Below are 12,281 nucleotides of genomic sequence, written 5' to 3' on the forward strand. Positions count from 1 at the left end.
CCCAGAAAGCACTTCTCTTAATGTTCATACCCTTATATTAATACTACTCTCACTTTTGGTAGAGAATCTTCTCTTTGCAGATGGCAGTGACCTTGGGATGACTCACAAGGTATCATGGTGCTGGAAAAGAAGGGACTAGGGACTCGAGTACTATCTCTATCACACCTTCCGAGGCTCAGGGTCTAATGCAGAAGAGGTGGCGGAAAGAATGTAAGAGCCAAAGGAAGGGTAGGACTCCTTACAATGTGCTCCCTCCAGACATAAAATGGCCTGGATATCCATGACCTCACAGTGCCTGACACTACCTACACAAGACCATCATAAGAGGAGGAAAAGATCATGACATCAAAATAAAAGAGAGACTGATTGAGATGGGGAGGGGATATGATGGAGAATGGAGTTTCAAAGGGGAAAGTGGGGGGAGGGAGGGTATTACCATGGGATATTTTTTATAATCATGGAAGATGTTAATAAAAATTAAGAAAAATACTTGCTGGTGTGGAAAGCTACTTCTTTTTGTTTGGTTGGCTTTTTTTGTTTGTTTGTTTGTCCCAGGCTGGCCCCAAACTCACAGCAGTCCTCCTGCCTCAGCCTCTTGAGTGCTAAGCTTATAGGCATGCACCCCAATACCCAGTTTCCTTGATTCTCTACAAAGAACCAGCATATATTTGGGTATTGAAAAAAGCAGAACCCCTTCATATGTTAAATACATTTTTTAATTCATTAGTTTATAATTGTATGTGATTTTCAATTCCTTGCATTTCTGAAATACATGTAGTTTAGTTATAATTTCAACATAGTGGGATAAACATGTGAAGAGTAAACAGAACCAGAAGAAAGAGGCAAGGAGGAGTAAGAATCAGAAATGAAGGTAGGGAGAAAGGATTGGAGCCAAAGGAAAAAGGCAAAGCCTTCAGGGTTCAGGAAATCGCAGCACTTCTGATGAGGTTGAACATGAAGATCCCCAAGGATTCGTCACCCCAGCAGTGGGGTGGGGGGGGCGGACAGCACCGAGCGCTGACATCCAGGAACCCGTGGGCCACACCATCCCGGGTCTGCTTAGTCTTCATGCCATAGACAAGGGGTTGAGCATTGGTGGCACTACCAAGTAAAGATTTGCCAGCAGGATATGGACGAGCTGGGGAATGCTTCTCCCAGAGCAGTAGGTCAGTAAGGTGAAAAAGGAAGAATGTAAAACATGAGGATGACGCAGAGATGAGAGCCGCACGCGCTGAGGGCCTTGTCCCGCCCATCCTGGGAGGGCAAACGAAACACTGCCCGGAGAATGAGCGAGTAAGACACAGCAGTGAGGATCACGTCCGTGATGCCCATGACCATGGGCACTGAGAAGCCATACCAGATGTTAACAGTGATGTCAAGAGGCCAAGCGGGCTACTCTGATATGCTCACAGTACAAATGGGGGACGATGTCAGTTCGACAGAACGGCAGTGGCTTCAGCAAGCGAATCACCGGAAAGATGATACAGAAGCTTTGTGTGATGATGGCCAGGGCAATCCTTCCCACAACAGTCCATGTTAGCACCGTGCTGTACCTCAACGGGGCACGGAGGGCCACAACGCCGTCAAAGGCCATTGCTAACAGGATGGCCAACTCCCCCACAAACACTGTGCGGACCAAGAAGACCTGAGTGACACAGGCATCAAATGCAATGTCACGGGCATGGAGCCCAAAGATGGCTAGGGCTTTGGGCACAGGTGTGGTGGGCAGCAGGATATCTGTAATGGCCAGCGTGGATAGAAAGAAGGAGGTTACGTTCTGTGGCGATGACCACGATCAGGATGCTGTTCCCCAGGACTGCGGAGAAGTACAAGGGGCAAAGGGGTGTAGACAGCCAAATGTGATACGCCTCCAGGCCAGGGATGCCGCGCAGGAAAACCGCAGGGTGGGAGATGGTACCGTCGGTGTGACTCATTGTGCACACTGCTGAGCCCACTGGAAGCGACTGGAAGAGAAAGCGCCCTGAGTGTGTGCAGGGACCACGAAAGAGAGCACAGATCTCGAATCTGCTGGGAGAGTCTAGAGAATGCTCGCTATGGTATGGGAGCTTCCTTTACACAACGAGCTTCTAAGCAATACTGCTTCAAGAACCAGCAGAAGCCGCACCCGCCTCCAATCACCGTGTCCCCGGTGGGTGGGCCTACCCTACCTTCCCACCACTCATTCTACCATTTCCCCCTAAGTGCTGCTTGCTCACGGCCCACATTACCTGTTCCTTGCCCTGATGGTTTGCTCCTCTGTACTTACTTAAATTTCTCTCCCTTCCCACTTCTGCTTACCCAAATCTTAACCTCAAAATATCTCTTTAAGACATACAACTTGGTAATGTGTCCTTAACAATCTATATCCTTCCTGAAGACCTATTAGGTAAACTATCTTTTAACTTGATTATATTTGATCATAATAAGTTTACATGGCTATTACCCTGAAAATTTCTCCAAATATTTTTTGCCCTCATGACTCCCTATGATGGAAAGAGAGTACTCAGTGGAAATTGGATGGAGCCCAAGGGACATATTTATCCACTCTGTCTCAGATTCACATCTTCCCTAAAGGCAGTGAATGAGGGGGAAGCCAATGAAACTGATGGAGTAATTTTGCATCACCCTCCGCATGAACCCCTCATGCTTCTTCCCATACAGATCCATACAGGTGGCTCTTAATGCAGTCTAGATCTGTTTATCCGTAGAACCCCTAAAGCAAAGCACACCCCTCACCCTAATAAAACTATCCAGACAAGAGAGAGGCAACACACTCTGCCCTTCTGTCTTCCATTAGCTCTAGCATCACAACCCTGTTTTCTACTGACTTGTGCCTTAGTCCTCTGCTAAAATGTTCCTTCACCCCGGATGCTAGAAACTGTTCTAGAGCCCTTTGTGTCTGAGCTTTCCCACCACTCATGTAGCATTTGTTTCTGAAGCCACCTCTCTATCAGCTTTTTAGGACAAGGGGGAAAAAATTAGTTGTTACAAATCAAGAAAGGATCATGAAGAAAAGGCACTATGAACTGGGTATGCTGATGCAAAAGTTGTTACAAATCAAGAAAGGATGATGAGGGGCTGGAGAGATGGCTTAGCAGTTAAGCGCTTGCCTGTGAAGCCTAAGGACCCCGGTTCAAGGCTCGATTCCCCAGGACCCACGTTCAGATGCACAAGGGGGCGCACGTGTCTGGGATTCATTTGCAGTGGCTGCAGGCCCTGGTGCGCCCATTCTCTCCCGCTCCTCTCTCTCTCTCTCTCTCCCTCTTTCTCTCTCTGTCTGCTGCTCTCAAATAAATAAATAATAAACAAAAGGAAAGGATCATGAAGAAAAGGCGCCATGAACTAGGCATGCTGATGCATGGTTATAAGCCAACACTTGGGAGACTGAGGCAGGAGGAACGCAACCAGTGTGAGGCTGGCCTTTACTAGTGAGTTCTAGGCCAGCCTGGGCTATAGGGTGAAACCCTAAATCAAAGTAAAATAATAAAGAGAAAGAAATTAGAGAGAGAGAGAGAGAGAGAGAGAGAGACCATGATAAAATCCAGAGAAAATCCAGAATATAATGGTAACAAATATTAGCCAGATATTCTAGTAAGGGTTTTCCAAGAGTCCCATGGAAGAAGCCTTGCAGAGAAATGAAATATTAAGAGTCCATCTCCCGCCTCTATCTAAATGCACTACCTCAAAGCATGAAGGCTATGAAGAGGAAGTAATGGGACTCCCAGTGGGTACAAGGAAAGGAGCAGAGCCATATTCCAACAAGTGAAGTCCTCAGGAAGGTTAGTAATTTGACACTTTCCAAGACAATATATTTTAAACATGGGCCCAGCTTCTACTTAGAGGGGAAATTGAGCTTTTCTGCAAAAGCACAGAAACAGAAAAGAAGGGCCACTATTAGCATTACACTGTTCTATTCTAAAGCATTGACCTTCAAATATGTATAAACAAAATACCCACCAGAGGGCTGGAGTGATGGCTCAATGGTTAAGACATTTGCTCACAAAGTCTGATGGCCTAGGTTTGATTCCCCAGTACCCACATAAAAACCAGATACACAGGGCTGGAGAGATGGCTTAGCGGTTAAGACGTTTGCCTGCCAAAGCCTAAGGATCCTGGTTTGATTCTCCAGGACCCACCAGAAAACAAAAGCTTTTTTGGTTTTTTTGTTTGTTTGTTTGAGGTAAGGTTTCACTCTAGCCCAGGCTGATCTGGAATTCATTATGTAGTCTTAGAGTGGTTATCCTCCTGCCTCTGCCTCTGCCTCTCAAGGGCTGGGATTAAACATATGTGCCACCATGCCTGGCTAAACTCATTTTTCTTAAAAAGAAATATATCGAACATTTATTTTCTCACTATTTCTCTCAACTTCACTAGTTATCAATTTATCTCTTTCTCAACAAAACGGTATGATACCAGACACAAGTCCTCATAAAACAATTCCTGCTCTCTGTGTAGAGTTGTGATAATATCATACTAGTGAAAGTCCAAAAGCCTGGACAGCTGTTAGCGAGGTTCTGTAAAACAGGCTACTGAGTAGAAAGTAGGGTTTTCATTTCTCTCAGGGCCTCCCGAGGTCTCCAGCTAAACCCCGCTGCTGTTCTACCAAACACCATCTGAGAGGTCTGGCCCCGCACAGGTAGAAGGCAGGAATAGAAACACCCAGGAACAAACCTCACAGAAAGTATTTCACAAAAATCTCAGGGAATATTCATCAGACTTATTTTCAAAAGGGGGGACAGGATGGTAGACTGGGGGCCAGAGGTCATATTGGATGAGAGAGAACAGAGGGCATTTGATGGGAGGCAGGGAGATCACAAGATGAAGACCATCCTCAGCTGTAGAGTGCATTTAAAATCAGCCTCGTGAAGTCCTGCCTGGGAAAAAAAAAAAAAAAAAGGTATGTAAAGTGCTCAGAAATGGGCCATTCTTATCATTTTAACAGTATTATTTCCTTAGCCATTATCCTACTGCATTTTTCCAGTAGGCAAAACATCTTTAAACCATAATAAAGTCCTCTACTTCACCCAATTATGACCAAGAGAAATTCCTTTCCTAGGAGGAAAGAGGAAGAAAGGAATGAAAGATGTCCCCAGGACAGAAGAGTAGCCTGTGGTCAGATCTCTCACACAGGCCTGGTGTCTCAGAGCTCAGACCCAAGAGTTCTCATGGTACATACTCAATTCGACCGGCGATGGGCTCAGCCTGTCGCAGAATGACCCACAGACATTCTCCAAGTGCTCTGACAGACACCCATCTGGCTCTGTCTTGGCAGAAACAAAGGAAAGCAGCGCTAGATTGACAGAAGCCCCAGGGACCCACTGCAGTGGCTGAAGCTGCCAGAGACCACAGGTCGGATTCCGTGCAGGCTGGAGAGCAACAGTCATGACTGCTGGTGTCCAGAGACTCTTCTCCTTTCTGCTCTTCTCCTAGTGCCCTCTGCTCTCCCATGAAGTCCTGTCCAGCTATAGTCTTTCTAATGCCCATTCCATCTTTATGGAGCTCTAGAAACAGCTATTATGTCTTTATTTAATTTTGATTTGGAAGAACCTGTTAATACAACTATATTAAAATGTACTCACTAATCCTATCCTATATAATCACCAAATAACTACCGGAGTTCCTTTTTTTCCTCATTGCATAACCTAAACATTTATTCATGCAAATATTAATCTTACTTTTTGTTGTTGTTGTTGTTGTTTTGAGGTAGGGTCTCCCTCTAGCCCAGGCTGACCTGAAACTCACTATGTCGTCTCAGGCTGGCCTCAAACTCACAGCGATCCTCCAACCTCTGCCTCCTGAGTGTGGCGATGAAAGGTGGGCACCACTGTGGCCGGTTTACTTGGACATGTTTCTTGTACATGAACTTCACATCTCAAGCATGTTTCACCATCAAGACTTCAGGATGCCCCAGCTCTACACACTGACACCATGCACCTAACGGAAGAAACTGCTGCTCCCCAACACCCAGGTATGAAGGTGCCCTGATTGCAGCACAATTTATAGCAGGGTTTGTTGTGAGGCATGTTTCAAGAAATGCATTTCTTTTATTTTTCACTAATATGAATTAATTGTACACATTAATGGAGACGTTATCACACATGCACGTGGTAGGGGTAGAATATACCCAGTTTTGAAAATGGTCTACCTCCTGATGTATGGGAGAAAATTCATATTTACTCCTCACTCCTGCTCACAGGAACTTACTAATATCATATAAACTGTTTTCATAATCTAAAGCCAGTATTTGCTGTGCTGCAGAGGCACCAAGATCATTTTATTTAACAAGTAAGAATTGTGTATAGTTGGAGAATACAGCATTTTATATGTGTGTGTATGCTAAATAAAAATAATTAGCATGTTTCACATGTTTATCATTTCAAGTGATAATACTTAAAATATACTTTTGTGCCAATTTAATCTATGCAGTATTTTTAATTATAGCCTCTATAATACAAATAGATCTCTTGAATTTATTTCCCTGCCTAATTGAAAACTTCAGTTATGCTCTGACCAGCACCTCTTCAACCTCAGCACCCACAGCCTCTGACAATCACTATGTCTCATCATGAATAAACAATTCAAGAAAAATAACCACATACCCATTCATTTCACTCTCTATAAATATTTTGAGGATTTTGTCCAAATTTGGGTAAGAATATGATGACAATGTGTCATGTGTGAATATCATCTGTTGTGTTCTTGTGAACTAGCAAAAATGTAGAGAATCCATATTAAATTTTTTCCTATCCCAATGTCTATAAGCTGTTCCTCCAAATGCAATAACTGGAATGGGGAGGATTTTTCAGGCTTAGGAAGACTTGACACTCTCAATACAAGAAAAAAAAATCCTCAACTGCTCTCACTTTATGACAGTTCATGGTACATCATAGGCATTTCAGTACATGAAGAAAAGAGCTATGGGATTAGTGAGTTAATCTTTATCCCAAAAGCTTTCCTTCTTCCACCAAAATTACAATGGTGATCAAAATCCCCTTCCTTGAGTCCACCAGCTCTTCAAGCTGCCCTCAGATCTTTCATCAAAAATTCTGTCTTCACCCACATCCTCCCGGCACTTTCTAGGCCCCTCTCTGTATTCTTATTGCTGTCTCGGTGCCCACCACCCAGATCCCTGGGTATGTCGGCACTCCCTCCCCGGGGCCTGCCTTGGTGTAATCTGTCTTTAATGCTCTGTCGCACTTGTCGCTTTGACTTTCTTCCCATCCTCGGTCTTCGTTTCCTCTCCCAGCCTCGGTTTCTGTCCCTCGCAGATGCTCCTAAACGCACACATGTGCAACAGCCTCCTGTCAACGCCTCCTGCCACCACCAATGCTCGTCAACTCACCTGCCACATCACAGTGTCAGACAAAAAGACTGAGAAAGTGGCAGAGGAGTGCTAAACAAAACCCAGCTATTCTGAGAGAATAGGAAAGAAAGAAAAAGAAAAAAAAAAAAAGACCAGAAACTGTTTGTGTTGGCCTGAGGGGGTATCACTGCTCCTGGCCAGTACAGGACTCTTATATCTAGAGACAGAGAAGCCATCAGCTTCCTTCTCCTAGAGGCAGGTGCCAGGGCCAGCCCCGGGATCACTGAGTATGCAGTCAGTGAACCACAGGAGAAATGAAAACCCTTTCACTAGTGCCGAGTGGGAGCACTAATTCCAAAGAAAATTAATGACCCTAGACAAAAAGTACATAAAGTATTTGAAGACAGAACATAAATCCAGTGAGAGATGCTAGCCAGAGGACCTTCTCTATGGTCATGGCAGTAGAAACTGGGGAGTCTCAAAACTCATGAAAGCAGAAATTAAGAGGTTGCTGAGAGTTCGACACTAACGGAGACATCTATCATGTTCTCGAAGGTTCAAGGAACATTGCAGGAAAGGGTGTGGGGAAAAACGTAAGAGCCACATGGTCTATGGGCACACTGTGGGGCGCTGTCCTCCCAATAGGCACCAACTGGTGTATACGTGACTCCACAGTGGATACAGATACCCCACAAAACCTGCACTGTTCTGAACCCAGAAACATGTTGACATGGAAGACAGAGAAGGACCAAAGGAACAAAACAACAAAATAGAAGAAAACCTTGAAAGAGGAGAGCCTTTGGGGCAGGGGAGAGTGAACAAAGTAAGCTTCAGGACAAAGAAAACTACTAGTGACAAAGCAATTATTACGTATTCCCCAAGAAGACAAAATAACCTCAAGTATGCACACACCAAGCACAGAACCTCTACTCAGATGAACTGAAATCTGATAAAATGAGAGGAGAAATAGACCAAGGACAATTGTATAATTTGGAATCCTGACAGCCCTCTCGTTGTTGAAGTTCTGTCTTGGTAATTGACTGAACACCTAGACAGAACATTAATGATGATGCAGAAGAAATGATAAACACAATTAATCAACAGGGCAGGCTAGCCATATACAAAATACTCCATCCAAGCACCCATGGGCAGTCACCTGAACTGACTTTATTCTGAGCCATAAAACAAACATCATCAAATTTAAAAGACTAATTCACTCAAACTGTGTTCTCTGAACATAAATAACTCAAACTGCAAATCAATACCAGAAACAAAGAAAATTCTAAATATATGGAACTAAATAACACTTATATGAATACAGTATGTCGAAGAAGAGACCATACAAGAAAAAGACTGAATGAATAAAAATGAAAACATAACCTGGGTGTGGTGGCACATGCCTTTAATCCCAGCACTTGGGAGGCAGAAGTAGGAGGATCGCCGTGAGACTCTGAGACTACATAGTGTATTCAAGGTCAGCCTAAGCTAGAGTGAGACCCTACTTTGGAAAACCAAAAATTAAAAAAATTAATTAGTTAAAAATGAAAACATTACATAGAAAACTGTGTGGGATGTGGTTTAAACTAAGAGGATTTTTATAGCATCACATGTCTACTTTTGAAAAAGAAAGGTTTCAGACCTTTAGTCTAAATTTCAAGACCCAAGAAACTAGGAGAGGAATAGAAAAATAAACCCAAAATGAACCAAGGAAGAAAATAATGAAGTTAAGAACAGAAATTCATTTCAGGGTATAGTGGCACATGCCTTTAAGGCTGGCAGTTGGGAGGCAGAGGTAGGAGGATTACTTGAGTTCAAAACCAGAGTGGGTCTGGAATGAAACACTAAGTGGAAAACAACAACAATAACAAAAAGAATAGAAACTCATGAGGATGGGAAGATGGCTCAGCAGTTGAAGGGGCTTGCTTGCAGCCCAGGTTCAATCTCCCAGACACCCACATAAACCTTAAAAGGCATTTGTTTGCAGTGGCTCATGGCATACCCAAACATACGCACGCACGCACATGCCCAAACATGCACACACACACACACAGATAAATAAATAAATAAAATTTTAAAAGACTGGAAATTCATGAAGTTTAGTGGGGAATAAGGCAAAATATCAATGAAACAAAGCTCTAGCATTTCAAAACATAAATAAAATTAATGAACTTTTAAGAAGACTGACAAAAATAAAGATGTAAATGATCAACATTGGAAATAAAATGTAGACTATTACAACTGCTAATAAATAAATAATGCCTCTCTCTCTCTCAACTAAAAAAAAATCATAACTTTCTGCTCATAAGGTTGAGTATTAAGAAGAATTGAACCAATTTCTTAGAAACTACAAACAAACAAAAATAAAAATAATTTCAAGATAGTCCTGTTAAAAATTGAATCTTTAAAAGCTTCTGGAAAAAAAAGAAGATTGCATGTTCAAGTTGTTTCAATGGAGAATACTACTAGACTTTAAAAATAATTAAAGCCAAATTTTACATAATTCTTTCCAGAAAATAAGAGACTTATTTTATGAGGCCAATATTACCTGAACAAAAACCATCTAAAGAGGGGCTGGAGAGATGGCTCAGCAGTTGAGGTGCTGATCTGCAAAGCCTAATGACCCAGGTTTGATTCCCCAGAACCCATGTAAAGCCAGATGCACAAGGTGGCTCATGTGTCTGGAGTTTGTCACCAGTGGCTAGAAGCCCGGGTGCACCCATTTTCTCTGTCTCTCTCTCTCTTTCTCTCTCTTTCTCTCTCTCTCTCTCTCTCTCTCTCTCTCTCTCTCTCTCTCTCACACACACACACACACACACACACACACACACACACTGCCTCTTTCTCTCTCTCAAATAAATAAATAAATTATTTTTAAAAATCTAAAGACCATACCCCAAAGAAACTATCTTCAACATTAGCAAATCAGATTTAGTAGTATATAAAAGAATTATGCTGTATGACTAAAATAGATTTAGTCCAGGTATGCAAGATTCAACACTCAACAATTCATCACATTAGCAAGTTAAGGTCATAAAATTCTATCAGTTTAAGCACAGAAAAAAAGCTTTTGGCAAAATCTAACATCGATTCATGATTAATGATTAAAGCTCTTGGCAGTTTAGAAAAAAATGAGGATGGATCACAAGTTAATAATTATCATCTACAAAATTGGTACCACTAATATCACTCTAATCATGAAGGACTGATTTTTTTTTTTTCTTCAAGGTCAGGACTACAAAAATGTATCAACTCTCAACAATATTCTTTGACATCAGATTGGACATTAAATAAGACAAGAGAAAAAATGTTTTTTAATGAGATAAGAAAATATTGATGGGGATATATAAGGCAGTACCTAACCAACCTGGGCTGCTAAGGCAAAAACATCATGAACTGGATGGCTTTAATAACAAATGTTTCTCACCATTCTCAGTCTAGTTCCAATGCTAGGAAAAGCAAGCATGAACAGATCCTTCTATTTCATAGATAGCTATCTTCTTGCTATTTTGTCACGTGGTAGAAAGGAATGAAGGTGTCTCTGGGGTCTCCTTGATAAATGGCATGAATTTTATTCATGGTGGCTCTGCTCTCATAACCAATCATCTGTCAAAGCCCCATGCTCAAATCACACTGAGCATTAGGTTTTGACAAATGGATTAGGAGCAAGGGATCATAAACAATCAGCCTATGCCCAAAATTTTTACAGTTCATACATAATTTATAAAACTAAGTATCTAAATATGACCAAGCAATTGTACTCAAGCATTTATCAGAAAGAAATTAAAATATTTATTCCCCCAAAAAATCAGACATAATTTTGCATAGAAGCTTTATTAGCAATATACACAAACCAGAAATACCTCAGAGGTCCTAAAATAGATAAATGAAGAAACAAACCATTATATCAATACCATAAAATATGACAAGGTAATTAAAGCGATGAAGAGATGGCTTAGCGGTTTAGGTGTTTGCCTGCAAAGCCTAAGGACTCATGTTCGACTCTCCAGATCCCATGTGAGCCAGACACACAAAGGTGAGACAAGCACAAGGTTGCACATGCCCACTAGGTGGTGCAAGTGTCTGGAGTTTGATTTCGGTGGCTGAGGCCCTGGCACACCAATTCTCTCTCCCTCTCTCTCTCTCTCTCTCTCTTCCACTTTCATTCTCTCATTAAAAAGAGCTAGTCTGTTGGGCCTACCTTAAAAAAATTAAAATAAATAAATAAATCTTAAGGGTGCTGGAAAGATGGCTCCACAGTTAAAGGTGCTTCCTTGCAAAGCCTGCCAACCAGGTTCAATCCACAAGCCACTCACCTAAGGCAGATGAAAAAGCAGCACAAGCATCTGGTGTTCGTTTGCAGCAGCCTGGGAAAATGCAACCTGAGGAGAAATGAAATTATACAGCAGGAAAAAAAAAATAGCTGAAGGCCGGACATGGTGGCGCACGCCTTTAATCCCAGCACTTGGGAGGCAGAGGTAGGAGGATCACCAAGAGTTCTAGACCACCCTGAGTCTACATAGTGAGTTCCAGGTCAGCCTGAGCTACTGAACTAGAGCGAGACCCTACCTCAAAAAAAACAAAAAATCACACACACACACACAGCTAAAAAATAATTTGATTTAGTTTCATTAAGTCACCATAACCCAGGCTATGGTGACATTAACAGAATGCACTTTGGATTCACACTGACCTGAATCCAAATGCTGTCATTAGAGGTTGTTTGATCACAGGTAAGCTACCTATGCCCCAGTTATACTATCTGTAAAGTAAAGCTAATGCCTAGGTTCTTACACTGAGTGAGATAATATATGAAGAGGGCTATACTGTTAACTTTTAGTCGCCGTGACAACATACCTGACAAAAGCAACTTAAGGAAGCTTCGAAGGGTTATTTTGGCTCACAGTTTAAGGGTACAGTCTCTCGTGGTGGGGAAGTCATGGCAGCTGGAGCAGGAGACAGATGATCATGCTGTGTCCCA

The 12,281-nt window shown here is 42.3% G+C and overlaps 1 protein-coding gene across 1 annotated transcript in view; it reads right to left on the reverse strand.

The window, feature by feature from the left end:
• Nucleotides 1–920: 920 nt before the first annotated feature.
• Nucleotides 921–12,281, reverse strand: part of LOC101607298 (olfactory receptor 52B2) — a 30,057-nt gene continuing 18,696 nt past the window's right edge. Inside the window, 6 exon segments of the mRNA XM_012950116.2 lie at nucleotides 921–1,081; nucleotides 1,084–1,188; nucleotides 1,191–1,381; nucleotides 1,383–1,766; nucleotides 1,768–1,964; nucleotides 11,617–11,682. Coding sequence (XP_012805570.2) covers nucleotides 921–1,081; nucleotides 1,084–1,188; nucleotides 1,191–1,381; nucleotides 1,383–1,766; nucleotides 1,768–1,934 — 1,008 coding nt within the window. The 5' untranslated portion in view covers nucleotides 1,935–1,964; nucleotides 11,617–11,682.

Source organism: Jaculus jaculus, chromosome 3 (assembly GCF_020740685.1).
Source record: "Jaculus jaculus isolate mJacJac1 chromosome 3, mJacJac1.mat.Y.cur, whole genome shotgun sequence".
Classification (NCBI taxonomy): Eukaryota; Metazoa; Chordata; class Mammalia; order Rodentia; family Dipodidae; genus Jaculus; species Jaculus jaculus.